Here is a 19,651-nt window from a genome sequence, read left to right as displayed (position 1 = left end):
ACAATTGATGTCATCGAAGCGCGTAGAATTACGTATCACAAACCCCAATGACCCATAGGCTTTACTGATAATGTGGTAAGTGTGCGTACTAAAACTGAGTTCTTCCTAAAGAACGATGACTTTTCATGTAAAAAAGTAGATACAATTTCATTATATTTTCATGAATTATAGTTAAAACGCAGTTTTTTTTTCTAAAGAATTAAAAATATGGCACTTTTAGGTATTAACACTAATTTTGTCATTGTAATAATGGGAAGTTAATGTATCTCAATCAGATTGAAGCTTAAGGCTTAGTCTGCAATACTCTCGATTCGAAGTAATATTACGTACAAACATACAAACATAATATTTATGTATGTTTCTATGTATGTACGTTTTATACACGTCAACTACCCATTATATATACTTCAACTGTAACCATATTATGGTTTTGTGTGTGTTGGGTTTGTCTATGTGAGAGATTGCTTCGTGTGATAAAATCGCCCATTGTACTTTTTTGTTAATTTTATATCTGCAATTTCACCTTTTTTTAGGGAATTCATCATAAATGTAAAAAGTGGACGAGGAGGACGAGTTCTATTTAATAGAAAAATGTAAATGATAAAATTATACATTAGGTAGTTCATTAATATATTCTATATATATCGTCTGATATATATCATCATCTGATAGCAAATAACGTAAATGTCTAATTGTTTGTTGATTTAGTTTACAGTTATTTTTTTAACTTCCTAAATAAATATCCATTGAAGTCTTACTTTGCCAAAATTTCTCTTATTTTTATTGAAAAGATTTGCAGTGAGTCAATTTAAAAGTCAGCGACTAAATTATAGTAATTTTGTATTTATTACGTAATAATATTACACAAACACATACACACATATATATAATTTAATACTGTCACATATTTAAACAGGATATTTATCCTTTGTACTTCATATTTTTTCTAAATCAAAATTTAAATGACTGTGTAAGTGGTTTGCATACAATTTTCTTCAAAAAAGCTTTTAACTGACCTTTTCTGAATTCATATAGTATAAAATTACTTTTAGCCATCAAACGAAAATAAAATATATATTCAATACGCCCGGCTAGCTCCTTCGGTAGAGCATAAGACTCTTAATCTCAGGGTCGAGAGTTGGGGCCCACTTTGGGCGCCGGTGTGACGTTAGGAGAAAAATATATTTCCATATAATTAATAGGGTAGATGGGCAGAAGAAAAATAAATTTATTAAAAATGGGTAGAGGGTAGAAGGTCTGGTCTAATTTTACATCGCAGCTCGGTACTCCCTTAATGGTGGTGCTAGCTACCACTACCATTAAGGGAGTACCCTGCGTGATCTCCCAGGACTGGTCAGGCGGCAGCAAGTCGAGAACAGGGAGCACTGGTAGTTCACAGGATGTGTTCGTTGCGGTGCAAGGTGATATGAATTCAACCTCAAGGATTGTAGGTTAGTTTTAGACTAAAACTCGCGACAGTTTTATTATTATTACTATTATCGAAAACTGATTAGAAAATTAGGACTTGAGTTTTTTAAAATTAGTCAATTATCTTCAATCAAGCTTTTGTCTTGTCTATGTCGAGAACAAAAATAAATAAAACTAAAAAAAATATGATTGTGTAACCTGACGTGACTTAGAAAGAAATTTTTAATAATTTTAGTAAATAACTGTCGTATTAGCATTAAATTAAAAAGGTTAAGAAATAACAACATTTTAAATAGAATAATATCTTTAATGCTAAACAATCTAATAAAATCACTTATGTTATTACTGGTAAAGGAACGTTAATTAGTTCTTCATACGGAACAGCTCCGAAAAACTTTTTCATTGTTGTCATAGCCAATTCAACGGCGTAATCCACAATCGGTTTTCCAAACTCTTCTGACACCGTACGCCAGTTTTCGTTGAGGAACGCTAGCACTGTGTCACCTAAAACATTGTTACATTATTTTTAATATAGTGAGAGTACATTGTAGAACGAATATTAATAAATGTGTAATATACAGTATTATAGGTTTTGAGATATAGCCCACTATTGAGAAGTTTTTTAATCAAAGGTTTGAGGACCAAAGGTTGCATACATATATGCAAATAATCCTTCGTTAAAAATCTAATTGCAGCGTTTAATTATGAAGAAATAGAAAAACGTTGTTTGTATAAAATATTCCAAGCTAATCTTTATGGATACGAATAGGGAGTAGCATTAAATTTATCGTGTACTGTTTTTCTGATTATTATAACAGAACGATAATCATTTAATAAAACAATATCTATTAAGAAATTAATACGATGATAATGGTTTCTGTTAATAGTTACAAAAACGCCACGGTAGATAATATATTTTAAAACACGTTTGATTAATCAACTTTTTGCTACTGTTTTTGAAACTAATTTAGATTTTTTATTGATGTGATATAATCACAATATGTAGAATGGAACCTGTTAGCTTCTCATGCTTGCCTTGACATTAAATATTTGATTCTTGCATAATGACCACATAAATTTTAAATATGCTGTGCGGTTTTAAATAAATATTTTTCTGTCTACAACGTTTGTATTATATGATAGATGTACTATAATTTCCATATATAACAACATTAGAGCGTCCACAAATAGGTTGGGAGAACTCGTATAAGTTCAGAATAGATGCGGACGTTATGTTCAATTGCATAATTGAATACTTACTCAATTCTTTGTTTTCTTTAAACAGATTTTGTAAATCAAATGTTACTTTGTCTCCATAATCAAATGTGTACTTGTAATTCCTGAATCCAAAGTAATTGACACCATTTTTGTCTTTTACATATTTTGTATTGATATCGATTTTCATTTTAAGATTTGCTGAAAAATTACAAATTGATTTTAATAACATTTACCATCTCCACCGTCATTTTAGCCTCATGATCTCCACTGCTGACACAGGTCTAGTTAGAAACGTTCTGCATTCAGCGTTTTCCGACTACATTAAAAAAAAATATTTCTATAATACATTATATTATAGAAAATACATGATAAATACAAATACAATATAAACAACATTAATTCTATAATACAACATAACTTCTTCACCATCAGAGAAATAATAAAATTTTCCTTCGATGAATTTAATTCCCAAATATATTGAAATCGAATCATTAAATAAGCTGAAATTTCCAAAACAGAAATCTTGTATCGTATTGAAGGATTTTTGTGCAAATCAATAAAGAGCTATGATGTTATGGCACTATAATTGTCAAGCAAGTTTAAAGGCTGGTAAACACAGGCTGTTAACCTTGCAAAGTGCGATAATATCGACTACGTTTATTTGATTTCACATTCGTGTTAACACTTTTTATATCTATTGCCCATAACCTGTTTAATTTCTCTGAAATATGTAACAAAAATCTATTTTTACTATTCAACGGTCCATAAGTTCAAGCAGTAAAAAGATTGCAAGAACAGATAGTTAACAATAATTATTTTATATGGCAGATTGTGCAACATTTACAGAGTGGTCGGATATATCTGAATATCATTTTAACAGCAAAAATCTTTTACACCTATTTCCAATCATTATGTATAAAGTGATCACACTATTGTAGGCCTAATAACTTTTGGCAGTACTTGATCTGTAAGAACAAATAGTAAACAGTTTTTAAATTTAGTATGCAGTAATCGGAAATTTGAAAACGCTTTTATTATAGTATTTTCATTACATTTTTAATTATTTCTGAAACTATATATTTTTAGATAAGAACCATATATTTATTTACAGCAAAGAACCTATATATTCATTCTTTTAAAATTTTCACGCCCAATTTTATAACCAATTACTCTATATAAGAGCATTAACTTATTGTTGGAAATAACAAGAACCTCATATTCTCCGATCTACGTGTTATACGATTTATTGCAGATCGTTTAAACAATACATTACTATTTATTTACCTAAATCGACTTAATTTTAAATAGAATAGCACTAACGTGATATTTTGGTAACAATGTAATTTGTCAGGAAAAAACTTACTAAGTTTTATTTTCGCGTTACCCTCGCCATTGATTGGGAAAAGTAAAATTTTTCCAACAGCATCGTAATCTCCTTTTATAGTCAAATTACAGTGAAACTCTAAAACAAAATGACGTTTCTCAAGTTCTGACCTAAAATCAAACAAGAATTTAAAGTGATGTAGCAAAAACCAGAGTAAGACATATTTTTTAAAACGAAGTACATCTTTTTTGAGCAGTGGTAGGCCAGCGGTAAGGACGAGAACTTCGTTGACTGTGATCGTAGGTTATGGGTTCGATTCCCGGGATTCAACGCTACATAATTCATAATTTGTGCATTAATTATACAGAATTTCAACTGCTAACAAACAAGTTTCCAGAATATGGGCAGCAGCGTCCACCAACCAATCGCCAACCCGCCTATCAAGCGTGGCGTTTATGGACGTCTATGGGCTGAACGACGTCAACAACTTTTTTTGAAAATACCTAAACCTTTTAATTGGTTATTATTCAAATATGATTGGAATAAATTTTTAATTCCATTTTGCTTATTTGAACATTGTAGAATGTTTACTCGCACATTATTTGCATAAATTTAAAAAAAAAATGCACTTTACATTAATTTAAAAGCATTTTTATTCAATATTTGTGATTGCACTATCCTAAACAAATGTGTTATTTTCTGACAAGAAATTTGTTTAATATGTCTGGGTGTAGAAGCATATATGTGATTTAACTTTTATGTCTTTATTATACACACAAGACAAAATTTTCGTGGAGAAAGAAAAATATTACCACGACAAGGGTTATGACAAAAACAATGTAGAGTGATCCAATATTAATAAACAAAGTACAGCGTAAGTCAATATTCTTATATTTAAACTGAAAATTATATTTCTTGAACTCAATTTGCAAAATCAGAAATCAATAATTATTTATGGTTTATTGTAATTCTAATGTTTATACAGTTGCACATAAAATAAAATTTCAACGGTACCTAAAATAGAAGATATTTACAGCAATTGTTTACAATGTTAAGTTAGATATAACAGGTAATAAAATTTTATTATTCAATTCTATAGTTGCAAAAATACTCGAAGAAGTACCTCATAATTCACAAAGGTTAGTAACGTTGATTTTTTGAATAATAAGTTCAAGATAATAAACCTATAGATTGCGGTTTGCAAAATAATAATATGTACATTAGTATTTCTGTTATTTGACTTTAAGTTATTAACTTTTTAACACAACAAAAAGAAACCGAAGAAGAAGCAATAAATGTAAAATAAATTCTTATCAACTATTTAAATTAATCTGGCTTTGAATTAAGCTGGCATTAGCAGTAAAGAAAAAAATACTTACACTACATTATCCACTACGCAATTTTTGAAGCCAGAAACCTTTCCTTGATAAAACGTGACTTTCAGTCCACTAAGCGGGATAGAAAGCTTATCTATAGTAAATGGATCCAACGGCGGGACTCCGAGATGAGGTAAACCTTTAACGAATTCTGGAATGGCATCCTGTGTTGACTTCACCAAACAATCTCTGGTTGTTGCATTGCAGGGCCGGATAAAATCAGCTGAGAAAAAAAGAAGTGTTTAAATTGATTTTTAATATTTAATTTAATTAATATTTAACTAACGATTGTATAATCTATTGGGTAGGCTTTTTTAGCAGGAAGTCGTATTATGACTGAAATGTGATAATGATGACTACCTATATAGTCGATATATATATTTTTATTTAAAAAGATTAAATGTAGCGATTTAACATTTTTGTTACCAATAGATATTTACCAAAACTTTACATTATTCTTGAAATACGGTATATGTCTGGTAGGTAATCTATTTGTTTTGTTGCAGTTGAAATCCCAAAACCTTGTCTGTTCTACTTTAAGCACTAAGAACTAACTTATTGAAACTATTGTTATTAAACATATAATCTTGTTAATCACTCGTAAATAACAGGATTTCATATCTTTAAGATTTATGACAACTAGCTTGTGTATTGATCGTTAAATAATAAGAAAGCTGTTGCCTGATATCGATCCGACATCCTCCATTAGTAAACAGGGTTCTCGGTCACTGTGCTATCCGTTCTTGATTCGCATTATAATATAATTAAATAAATGAAGGTGGTCGTTAAAATAGAAATAATCTTTTCAGTCTCTACAACAATCTAGTTTGTTATTTATTTTATTATATGAAACATTTTTTAAGTTATTTTTTACCGTAGAATAATTTTATATCAAAGAGAACTTTCCGCGCGTTCAATTAATGTGTGACTTTGTTTTGCTTGATTAGAGCATTACTACAGGTCGATACCAATACCAACAATGCGGATGTATTGCAGTCCCATAAAATGCGAATGGAACTTCGCTTTATTCCGTAACCTTCTTTGAACTTGTCTGACAAAAAAAAATATTGTGATATAAAGAAAATATGAAACTACTGTAACCATTGATGATATTTTAATACCATAGAGGGGTCCCAAATATTGGTATATATACTGCATTTGTGCTAATACTTTTTTGTTCTTAATTTTTTCAGCCGACAGACCCTTACAGATAGGCCTTTTTCAAAGGTTGCCATGTTGACCGGTCTTGCGCTGCCTGCACCCAGCGACTTTCGGCAACCTTAACTATATCATTAGTCCAGCCTGTAGAAGGCTCACCTGCGCCAAATCTAGCTCGAGGCTGCCACTTTTTTAGTTTTTATCTTTTTAAATTAACTAAGCTTGAAAGTTCCCACAGGTCCTTCGGCTTAAGTCTTTAAATTATTTATTTTGCTGTTCGAGTGTATATCAAGGTGGTCAAAAATATCTGAGGATGCTTAAATATACGCCGAATTAAGTGATTAAAAGCACATGGACTTTGGATTAAGCTGTCGATGCGCGTGAAGCATTTCGATACGAAAATGATGAACAGCTGGAATTTGGCTTGCTGGCTTTATTTTTTTTTTAATTTTTTAGTTACTCATCATCAACATCAATAGATTATATAAAAGAAATCTGGAAGATGAAATGGGCAAAAATTGAAGCACTAAGGCTGTTTTTATTACAAAACGATTTTTTTGTGACAACCATTGGATGAACTTGGTTAATAAAGAAAAATACAGCTATTACATATAATTTCTGATACTTCCAAAAGCGTTAGTGGTGAGAGAAGAAGTACGAACGAAACTCTAGCAGTGCCTCCATATGATTTAAAGAATGAAAAAAAAATTAACTGTACATGGTGGTTTCGTAAAAATGCAGTTGGCTTTATTCAAGAGAAGAATACTGAAACATGCGATATTACAGAACGTATTACAAACCATTAAAAAAGCTATCTGACTTGACACTGAAAACTTTTCAAAATTTAATAACAACCGAACAAAAAAAATTGTATGAAATCTACAACGCAAATACGTTAAAGAAATAAATGAACGCCCTATATTTCTCTTAAAAAATTAAATTCTCGTTGTTGTGTAACACTGTTGAGAATATAATTTTTGCCTTGAAAGTGGCTGCGCCTCTCACAAAGTATCAACAGATAATCATACTGTATCACTACATAAACACATTTACATTACACTTGCATGTAATAAGACTCTTTTTGACCGCGATAAAGAATCAAGATCTTTTGTTGTTTCATTGCATTCTAAGTATTTACTAACACAAATGTGATGGCTAGTATAGTTAAGACGACTCACAAATACAAAAGTGTTAATATTTTTTGATACGATAATGTTTAGTTTTTTAATTGAAGCATATTGTATTATTGTTATTTGAATTATTTTGTTTTATCAAATAAATAATTTAAAAAAAAACTATCTGATGTTAAAGATAACTGAATATCTCTTTGAGATCTCCAAAAAAACAGAAAATATTAAGCGGAGGTCATGTGTGGCATAATATTATGAAAGCAATGCACACCATTAAGCGCAGAACTTGCAACTTAATTCCGATGTAAATTTGATTACAAAACCGACCTTGATCTTACAGGCAACTATACAGAGTTCACTATTACGTTTTGAATACGTATCTAGTTTATCATATTTGGCTATATTTCTCACGATCTAATTTTTATGTATACATAAAAGTTTTTGAATCTTATAAATAACTTTTTACATGAATATTAACATTTACAAAACAAAACAGATATTCGATTTTTTTATGCTCATAAATTTAAAGTAACATTTTTTACATTTTTGTAATGCTACATTATTTAAATTCATCTATTCTCTTAAAACACTGCTACAATCACATTGTACATTAATGCATTACAATGTTATAAATAAGTTATCTCAAGGCTATGGGCTCATTGAAGGCAATTTAACATCAACTTAATTTAATGATGCTGACCTATGATTAGATTCTCTCGTTGATCTCACCCGTAGGCAACTAAAATCAGCTCGGCTCACTAGCCTCGAGTCACTTGAACCCGAATTGGTAAGTAATAAAATGATTACACGAGGAACATGTTTGGTTTTTATATAGCCTTCAAATAGGTTTTTCTGTTCATTGTTTTTTTTTAGTAAAAATATTAAAACGCCCAAATAAAATTTTGTACTATCTATATTATTTTGCCAATTATTGATTTTTTAAATGGTTTTCAATCTGTTTTTTATCTCAGATTTTTCACTTTTTATATGAAGAACTGAAGCGGATTATTAATACAGCTGGATTTATCGATGTTAACTTTTTGAACATAATATTTTGAATAAACATAGTTTTGTTGTTAAACGAATAAGATGTCAGTTATAATATATCATATAATATTGTTAGTATTATAATTATCTTCTATTACAAGTTTCATCCCAGAAAGAAAGCCGTAATCCACAATGCGGGATCAGAGCGTATAATATCCACCATCAAACATGTAAAAGATTGAAGATAGCGGATCGTTGAGTCCTGATATGTCGGTTTCCTAATTAATGCTCTTTATTGTAAGAAACACCGATGTAATTTAAATGATCGATTTTTATCGAATCGATCCCAAAGTCTTTGATCGTAGCACTCCTTTAAACTCTTACTCTTGTCACATGCTCATTATTTATATAATTTTATCAGTTTTTATAAACAATAAAATTCAGAGTTCAATACTTTTTGCAACATTAAAATGTAAATGTAAGTAATGTAGTGGCTGATATAAGAATTTACAGTCAGTAATTAACGTTGGTTGCTCAACATTACTTACCTTGAAAAGCACGAGCAATGTTGTATATAAGATACTTAAATTTATACTCAGATTAAACTCAAATTAAAAACAACATTACACGTATAATATTTTATGAGAAGTATTAAACGCAATAGAAAAACAATTACATATTAAATAAATGTCTTTTTATAAATAATATACACTGGCAGACTAAACACTAGTTATAAATATAAGTTAAATTCTTAATAATTATAAAAAAAAACATTTGCGTACCGTTAATTAAAATATGTAATATTTTTAAAGTCCGTTATGAATATTTACATATAAAACATTATGTATTATATGCAACAAGGTAATTATAATTTAAACTGACTATAGACCTTGAAAGAAGCAAATGCATATGAAGTTCAATGCCTTGTTGTAATAAATATAAAATAATACCCACGTTTTAAATAAGGCATTAATATTTTAATTGTTCAATGTAAATGTAGAATATGTACAAACGGAGTCATAAAGATTTTAAAACACAATTAAATTACGAGGTAATACCAAAATTTTGTATGATAACTCATGGAACTTATATGATATTCAACATTTAAGTTAGGATGAACAAATTATAAAGAAGGAAAAGTAACAGTTTTACAGAGTAATACTATATACTCATCACAATGTCTCTGGGTCCATAAGGCTTAACCCTTAATTAGGCGCATGGGGTCAGGGCTACTTGAAATTCAAAAAATATTGGCTTACAGTCTTCAGAGCGTACTAACGCTCTTTCTAGCTTCCTCACTCCCCGCGGGGTACGCAAATTAGTCGCATTTAGAACATTAACTCTTGCACACACATCGCTGTCCTTTAGAGAGCTGACCCCATGCGCCCAGTTACGTTCCATTTTTTGGCGAAGGTAAGTTTTTACTTTTGTGATTTTTTTTTTGTGTTCATTTTAGTATATTGTTTACTATTTATCTTTGTATGTGTGTATTTTGATACGGTATGATTTCTTTATGTATTTTTGAGTTTTTTTCTATGCTTTTTCTTTTTTTTGAATTGAAATGCCTAACGACAAACAAGTATTGCAATGACTGGATGAAGTGCTTGATGAAGAGCAAGATATCGCTGGTTCAGATTCGCAAGACGAAACTTTAAACGATGCTGTCATTGATAGTGCTCATAATTCAGAAAACGAAATTGAGGAGTCTGAACATATCCAAGACATCCCTATATCAACGGAAGATAATTATTTTTTATCTCGACATACTCAGAGAAATGACCCGAAAGTGAAATGGTGTAAAGAACCACCATCGAACGCAGTAAGGACCCGAGCACAAAATATTATTTTACATTTACCTGGAGTATAAACATATCAGGCATCAACGCATTTGTCATACAAAAAGCGAATACTGGGAAGACTATGACATATACACGGATTTTCTTGAAGAAAATAGCTGCGGCACTTGTGGAAGATCACCAAAAACGTCGTATACAACTACGTGCTGTACCAGCGACAACAAAAAAACGGCTCCATGAAGTTTATAATGTGAACAAGGCGGTTTATCAATCGACAGCTAAGCGTGGACGCTGTTCATCGTGTCCTAGAAAGGACGACAAAAAAAGTGCCAACAAAATGTTTCAAGTGTCGTAAATTTATTTGTCAGCAACACTCAAGGATTTACTGCATCGGATGCAGAACAGAAGATTCCGCTGATGAGGCTGAATAAACTTTATTTTTTAAGTTGATCTCGGCTATGCCAAAAAAATTAGTTTAAAGAGAGGTTTACTGTTTGTGTTTTTTTTTTAATATTTTTAATGTCATAGTAAGTATTTGTTTCTTAAAGTTAAGTATATTAAAGAACTTTATTAATAACTATAGAAATCCATTAAGTTTTATTCCTTTTTGATACTCTTTTCCCAATGTTTTTTTGGGGTCATTTAAGACCCCATGCGCCTAATTGTGTGATTTTCTTAATGCGCCTAATTAAGGGTTAAAGAATTGAAATTTGGCAAGAGTTTTGGCAGCTGAGCAGAAGCAAGCCAAGAACAAATTTTATGAAAATTCACACGCAAGGTAAGTTAAGGGGCGATATTTAAAAAAATATCTTCAATTTATCAATCTTCAAACTGTAGCCGTAAAATAATGTAAAAGATATATAATTTTTTTTTAATTTTCTTTTGTACATTAAGTAAAAACAAAATTGGAGTGATAGGATATTTTTGTAGTTGAATTTAAAGAATGTAGTAGTATAGTGGTAATATTATTGGTCTAAAATCAACCACATTTGCACCTGAAATAAAACTATCTCGCCCTGTGAGATACAATACACTAAATATCGATGATGACATATTGAATTTTGATGAATTTATATAAGGAAACTACTATTATTCACTAAGCACTCATTAACTTTTAAATTCAAATAGAATCAAAGAGCGATCTAACAAAAAGTAATGACATGTAAACCTTTTAAAAAAGTACACCCACATAAAGCAGTGCAGGCCATGCGAAAAGAACTTAGTACAGCTAAAATATATATAAAATTATATCTAATTACTCATTAATATTCATAAGTTTTTGAAGTTACGATTCGTTGAGATGATATCTATTAAAAAAGTAATTAATAAATATTTTTAAAATAAAGTGACATTGCTTATGTGTAAACTTTCACGAAGTTAAATTGGTTTTATTTAATCGAGTGTACAAACAATTTCTGCGCGAATTGCATCCGTAACAATTATTATGTGCCAACATATCGGTGACTGGATAATTGATATAAAAGAAAATATTGAAGGAAATGTTTTCATTATCGACAATTTATTTGAGTAATATTATATATGTATATATATACATATTTTAGAAAGATAAACGAAGCTTCCAATTTAAGCTTATTACCAAAAATTCTTTTACTACTATATCCTTCGCACATATCTATCTTTGCTCATTCTTCTTTTGTTGTCCAAAGCTGTGGAATAAACTTCCCCTCGACTTTAGAGACTCAGAAAACCGTTATCCCTTTCACGACCACGGGGACGCCGGTGTCCCAAGCAAAAATCATGGATTAATTAAATATTTACGTAACCATTGTAAATTATTTTTTTGTTTTAATATTTCGGAAAGTACCTTTTTATTATTTTTTACTAGCAATATAGGATAACTAACACCGTTTGTTGTTTATCGTCATCGGAAAGTTAGAGTTCTTTTGGCGCGAATGATCTGCTGTTTGGAATAAATAATTGATATTGTAAAAGTACTTTTCAAGTTTTTACAGTGTCAAATTATCATTACCTGGTAAGTAAATTGTTATCCTAAATATTCAGTAGTAATGTATTTATGTTGTTTTCTGTGATAAATCGTTATAAAGATTATGGGACACGGATGTCCCTGTCGGCGTAAAGGGATACTTTTTATACGGAATTTCTTAACTTTTGGCCTGGTGATATACCAAAATGCTATCATTTTCTTATTCATATTTTTCTCAGAATATGTTTCGTAAGGGACGTGGAGTTTTTGAACTTCGAAAAAGTAAAATTCTTCAAATTTTTGTGGGCGACAATAGCGATAAGGAAGATGACTTAGTGCTTGATGACGAAGACCAAAGACTTCTAGTACAGGATGATGACCAAAGGGTATTTGATGTCGAGGTTGAAGAGACGACGACTCTTCAACGGCAAGAATCACCTGAACCTTCAACGTCTCAAAAAAACAATCCATCTAATCACTAACCAATCATCTAACAACAGGAATTGTTTCGCCGAGTACCACAAATAACTTGCCCTATTATATTTATATTATTCATAAACAAGTAAAAAAAAGTACACTAAGTAACAAATGTACATTATTTACAACAAAACAGACTTACCAACAAGTAAACCAAAATTTTGAGTTTAAGTAGAAAGTAACCCTTAGCAACCATAGGGACATATTTGTCCCATAAATTTCTAAAAAAAATGTAAAACTTTTTTTAATTTTTAGTATAAATTATGTTTTTAGGATGCCTATTAATTCATTACATCTAGCTAAATTAATTAAATAAGGTACCGTAACCTTATGGTCCTGAAAGGGTTATACGATTAAAAATAAGGTTAGAGACCTCTTGGCGGAAGATTCATAACTAATAACGTATTATGTACATAGCCTATGTATATGTATCAGTATATTATTTACACATGTTTACATTTAAGTATATGTGTGTAATTAAGTATTTATCTCAATGTAATAAGTATAGTATTTATATAAATACCGTGTGTTTGTACCACGAAACTAACTTATTTATAACATTTGGTCAATCTCCAACTAATGACTACACAGCCTCCACCAGATCGCCTTTACGAAATTTGTAAAAAGGGTAAATAAGTAAATTAATAAATAGAAGCTGAATAATACAATTATTTAATTATATTTACCGTTATTTGTCAATTAATAAATGCGTATTTAAAAAAGTAATAAAATATCTCCAATCAATCACATTGAATAAGATAAAACTTTAATTTTTTTCTAGTAATAATATTATTAGATTTAGACGTTTAAAGTGACAATTAAATTTTTGTTATACACATTTATCCTTAGAAAAGATTCACACAGCATTTACGTAAAAGTCAAAATCACCGAGTTTTAAAATGAAACTTATTTTGCTAGTTTAAAAGCAGTCGTTTTTTATTTTTACATATTATTATATACATTTATTTTATTAGATATATGTAAAGTAATATATTTATAAATATGTTATTACCGTTAAATCGTGTAAAATTCAATTTAACTTATTTAATAGGGGTCATTAAATAAAAATTTTAACTAAAACACTAATTTTTTTTAATTCAATCTGAAGTTTTGATTTAGTTTTAGATACAACTATGTCTTATACTAGCAAGGTTTACTGAGAATTAAGAAATTTTGAGTAAATATTTAAAAATGAAAACAAGTCAATACATACGTGCAACCTTTGAATGCGTTACTCCACATAAACTGCACAAAATACACAAAATAAAACTAAAATAAGTTATGTGTAAAATCATTTTGTTACTATTTTTTATTTCTGTGTAGCAATTAAAAGTAGCTTCACCAATGCAGCGGGCGTTAAGAATAACTGCCTTATATCTTCTAAACGGATAGATATTATTGAGCCTTCACAGCTGACATTGTAAACGGACAACCGGTTTTAAGTCCAGACTTTATTAAAGAATTGGATTTTTAATCATTTGGCGCTGATTACAAAAGCGAAGATCTATAGATTTATGTATATATTAAAATTATTGATTTATTAATTATCATGTGTGTCAAAATAGAATGTTTTTAAAGCATTACTTCAATTATTTTATATTAAAATTTATCAAAATTTAATATGAAATCGAATGTTTCGGTTATGCATATTAATTTAACAAATATTTATGTTTCGCCAAGACATGTTATGAAAATAAAATTTCACATATGTCTAGAAAATATCATAAGTATCTTGTTCATTATTATAAATCAATTTAAGAACATAGAGATGCTATAGCATTCATCGTCAAAATTTCAGGCGTAAGACGTCCAGAGATGGACGCAGTACTCCTACACATCTCGTATGGGGACGGCTGGAAGCGTCTTTTCACGAATGCGTTGCACTTTTCAGTCCGTGGTCTTTATTATAGAACTTTAAGACCCCAGCAGCCATTTATTCTGTGCGATATATGTCCTACAAAAGAAATAATAAATGTATATCCTTTTTTCTATATCCCTACTTTGATTTATTACCAGGAATAGGTCTTTTGGCACTTTGGTAAATAGAGTACAGAAAAAAATTATTTTCGCTTATGTTTAGCATGAAGTATTTTTCCACAATATTCTTTTCATATCGCACTATCAATTGCAATAAATATCATAGTTGTCAATCAAAAAAATCAATTACAATAAATGACTTATCCTGTTGCCGTCGCCTTCATTTACCTAAAAAAAAAACATCGTGTAAACTATAATTTTTTGGATTTTAGTGGGCAGTACTTGAATAAAGTAGCGGAATAATAAAATTGTATACCACAACCACCTCCTCTGTAGGTGATTTTTCTGTTGATCGTATAAAACTATCTTCCTCTTCACATCATTGTCCTCATTGCAAAGGGTCTTAATCTCCTGAACACGGAAAATCTTTATGTGTAGCAAAAAATTTAGACTTTTTTTGAGATATAATTAAGTTTTTATTATTAAATAATTGAAAGTTAAATATTTAAATTGCACAATTAAAATTGTGTATTTATTTAATACAGGAAAATAAATGGCGATCTATAACAAACATGGGTCGTATTCCGACAGATAGTTATGTTGTAGAAGTATAAAATTATCAAGACATTTTATTTATAACAATCTTGACTACGCAAAGTCTTTAGAGATGGAAAAGTTTTAAAGTGTGGGTATTAAGACCAATTGAAAACGTATTTCAGAATGATCACTATGTTTATTATTTTAATATCTTAATAATAAATAGTGATTGCTAAAAAATTATGACATTACAACATTTTAAATAATAATAATAAGTCTTAATGTATTATTGCATCTTTTTATAGATTTTGCCATTTTTCTCCTTCACACCACATTTTCTCTTGTCTTAAAATAATTATAAAAAACGATTGATGCGCTTCGCAACACATTTTATAATTAATTTATACGTATACTGGTTATGTCCAATCTACGTTATAAGAATAATGTAAATGAAATCATTTTAGTTTTTGAAAGAACATTATAAATATAAATCATGCTTACAATTTCACTAACCCTGAGAGCTTTATGAACTTGCTAAAGGATTTAATATAGGTAGACCTTATTCTTTTAAAGAGTTACGTAAGAGAGTGGTAAAACTCTTTTCATTGTTGAAATCACCATTATTTGTAATAGTTTATTTATTCTCTTCTTGAAGACACTAAAATTATTGCTAACGCTAGCACAGACCTTATCCTTAGATCTAGATTTTGGGAAAAGGCTAAGAAATTTTCTGTCTACCATAAATGATACCGTAGTTCGCGGACATTGAAAAAACGCGCAGACACAGAAAACTTTTTCTTCTTCTTTTCAGCGGATAGATGCCAACTGCAAGGTATAGACCTGACGCAAAGATCGACATTAACTATGTCATCAATCTACCTAATGGGGTGCCTCCTCCGCCACGTCTCCTGATTCGTGGTAACTACCTACGAATCTTTCGGCTCCATTGCTTGCACAAGCGATGGGCTCTGCCAGCTGCCACTGCAGACGAGCAGTTCTACGAGCTGCTCCGGTGACTTTGGATAGACATCTGCATGTTATATAGTTAACAAATCAGTACCACACATCTGATCACTACTACTATGTTGTCACTTTAAGGACACAACCCTCTTATAAGCAGTTTAGAGCACGTCGTAGACTTAGTGAGATTTTTTGGAATTCCTACATTCCTTAGGTGTTATTACACTGCGATAAATTTAGGTAATTTTGGTAACCACCATACTAATACTACTTTAAATTCAACCACATTAAAAGTGAAATAAAACTCTTTTGCCCTGAAAAAATTAAATATCGGGGTTAAAATATAAAATATTGATGGATTTATATAAGAAAATAATTATTATTGATTTATATGGCAGCATTCATGAGATTGTAAATTCAACTAGAATCAAAAGAGTGATCTAACAAAAAACTCATGTTTATGTATATGCAAACTTTCCGGGTTGCTGCCTTTTTTCGATTGTTTTTTCTATTAGACGATTAATTTATATACATAACATATCCGGTGATACGGGGTCGTTGAGTCTTAAGTGTCCTTGTTACGACTTTGAAATACTTTTTAAGGCTTCCTATATCTGCTTAGTGAGTATAGGCTATTTACGCCTAACTGGGTCAACTCCATCAATAGGTAGCAACTACGGTGCAATAATACCGATGAAGTTATACGATTATAATAACAATACATTAAACAGAATTAGATTTTCATAAACCATAAAATAAGATGTTTTTTCCTCAATGATGCAAATTTGAAAAATATATAGGAAAATGAAACTCAAAGCTAAATCAGGAGAATTGACTTTATGTGTAGAAATTTTATTTGTAACAATTTATTGATACTCAGAATGCAATGTGTTTAATGTGTGTCCGTGAAATCATTTTAGTTAAGAATAAGCCTTTACAGAGTAGGAAGAGTAAGAAAACATTGTGCATATTAACTTCGGAATATATAGTGAGAGTAGTAGTAATATTTAGTTAATACCGTGCAGCGTTCATGTCTATTTCAATCGATCAAATGACTCTGTGCTAAATAGAACTCTATATACTGGTTTTTTCTTGATTTATCTCTTGACCCTTGTCAGTAGAGGCATCAAGTGGACTTTGCAACGCAATTTCCGCCGTTGTTAGGGAATAGAAAACTTAGCTTTCAGATGTAGTTGTTGACCTCATAATGACTTCTATTTTCACGTTTCAAAGAAATGCATATCAGTTATTTTATTCGAGGTTAAAGAGCAATCATTATTTACATAGTTTAGTTATTCTAATTTATTTCAAATCCTATTATCAACAACTATGACTTAGTGATACTATTGCGAAGGATTCTAATCAACCGCCGCCTACCTACAATTTTAATTAATGTAAGTATGTAACAAAAAACAGTTTTATTTGCAATTCTACATTAACATTGTAGTAGAATTATAATTAACGGCATTGAAATGAAGTTCCACCCTATGCTTTATTGGCAAGCTCAAATTCGTCAACGAGTCGTTAATAGGACTATGTTCAAGATGTCTTTGTGAAATCAAATCAGTATTGAGAATATCCGTAGATAAAAAAAAACAGCTGACATAACATAGAGGATAAATAAGGAAGGTCACAAAGCGCGCAGAACAGATGCCCGCTAGCTCCTTATGATTCTGGAGTTGAGACTTCGGACCGGTAAGCGATCGCGACCTTGTTTAACTTATCGGGGATCCAATAGGGGAATGATAATCGACAAATATTGGTAATTTTACATTGCAATCGTATTTTAAACTCAAAATTAAAAACACATCTAGTGTTAATGTTTTCTTGTAATGTCTGACTGGACAAGCTTTTGAGCATCAACTCGCCTGTTGGAAAGCGACGATCTGATCGAAGATGAAGCACGCAAACTCAGGTGGGTATTAGCATGGTGGCTACTATATATAGTAATTTTGGTTAAGATATTATTCATTAATTGTATTTATTTCGACCAAGATATCGCTTGGTGTTATTATTAAAATTGCCTGTAATTAAGACCACAAGGGACGACAAAGTTCTAAGGCTCTTATGAAAACTGTTTTTTTTATTAATCTTTATAAATATAATTTAGACATATCGAATCATAGATAATGTTGGTCGCAGGTTAATTCCCAAGGTTATCAGATTGTAAATTAGTTACTCTAAAAACGTGTATATCAAAGGAAGTAAGAAAAAAGGAATTAGTTTTACTTCTCATATGTTTTATACAATGTTTTAATTATTACAAGGACGCAATTATAGGCGCTGCTTACGAAAATATGATTTTTTACCAAAACTTAATAAAGTAAATTTTAATATTTTATACTAATCATTACGACGATTTTAATTTTTTTTGACAAGGTATTGAGTGATGAGCAAATCTATTTATTTTATAGACAAAATATTTGATAATGATATTACTGGTGATAATATTACTAACTAATTAATTTTTTAATGAATACAAAAATAAAAATTTAATTAGTTACTAATATTATCATTAAAAAACATGAATACGTTGGATTTTTTTTATAAAATTACAATTCCTCTTTTCGACAAAGGAAATATGAAAATTAAAAACTGTTAAGTAATATCTTCGTAACAGATCCATTTCCGAACGCGAAAAGAATAAAAAAGTATAGAAGGAAATTTTAATCCAGAAGGTTCGTGGTTGTCAACACGGTCATAAACATAATAAAGCTTCACTTTTATTTTGTATTCTTATAGCTTTTAATTATTTAAATGAAAATATAAATAATTTAAATAAAAAAAACAAAATCGTTACCGTATCATAAGAATAGCTTATTTGTTAATCTAAAACTGAAATGAAATTTACGAATATTACAGCTGATTGAGTAGCTAAAGTGAATAAATTTTGTTCTTTATCATCACTATCATAATTTCAGCATAAGACGTCCACTGCTAGACCTATGTCTAAGGTCTATACCTTTCCCGCAGAATTGAAATAGGACCGGTTGAAAGCGCCCTGCCAGCGTCTGCCATACTTCCAATTGGTCTGTTCACCTTTTGAAGTCCACTCAAGAGAGAAATAATGACATACAATATTTTGTATTGTTTGCAGTATATAAAAAGGCGTTAAATGATTTCATCTGACCTTTTGCTTTTTAAGGTCGACCGGTTTTACATAACCTACAATTATAATAAACGTTATATGCTGTTAGATCGTAAAATCCGACCGTTTTTTATTTCAAAGTTAAAATAATTAAAACTTTATGTGTATTATCCAATAGATTACAAACTGAATTGCAAAATAAATCCACAATTGATCTTATGTTTTATTAGACGTCTGTATGTATGTGTCG

General features: G+C 30.1%; 1 protein-coding gene across 1 annotated transcript; it reads right to left on the bottom strand.

Moving 5' to 3' along the window:
* Nucleotides 1-1,744: 1,744 nt before the first annotated feature.
* Nucleotides 1,745-14,204, bottom strand: LOC137933756 (circadian clock-controlled protein daywake-like). Its single transcript, XM_068777793.1, has 5 exons — nucleotides 14,053-14,204; nucleotides 5,350-5,569; nucleotides 4,010-4,140; nucleotides 2,689-2,844; nucleotides 1,745-1,932 (listed from the first exon to the last, which is right to left on the bottom strand). The coding sequence occupies exons 1-5, from the start codon at nucleotides 14,132-14,134 to the stop codon at nucleotides 1,763-1,765; spliced, it is 759 nt and encodes a 252-aa protein (XP_068633894.1). The 5' UTR covers nucleotides 14,135-14,204; the 3' UTR covers nucleotides 1,745-1,762.
* Nucleotides 14,205-19,651: the final 5,447 nt, after the last annotated feature.

The sequence above is a fragment of the Battus philenor genome, unplaced genomic scaffold (genome assembly GCF_028537555.1).
Source record: "Battus philenor isolate CCGP_79_NKW_IND1 unplaced genomic scaffold, ilBatPhil1.0.hap1 SCAF_14, whole genome shotgun sequence".
Classification (NCBI taxonomy): domain Eukaryota; kingdom Metazoa; phylum Arthropoda; class Insecta; order Lepidoptera; family Papilionidae; genus Battus; species Battus philenor.
Note: the sequence above shows the minus strand (reverse complement) of the source record. Positions and strands in the feature narration are given on the sequence as shown.

Bases quoted from the DNA above. Each gene is read 5' to 3' on its own strand.
- LOC137933756 (XM_068777793.1), bottom strand. From the start codon at position 14,134: ATGATTTTACACATAACTTATTTTAGTTTTATTTTGTGTATTTTGTGC. The intron at 4,141-5,349 runs GTAAGTATTTTT...GTTTGATTTTAG, and splicing joins TGCGTAGTGGATAATGTAGT to GTCAGAACTTGAGAAACGTC. The intron at 1,933-2,688 runs GTAAGTATTCAA...ACAATGTTTTAG, and splicing joins TAAAGAAAACAAAGAATTGA to GTGACACAGTGCTAGCGTTC.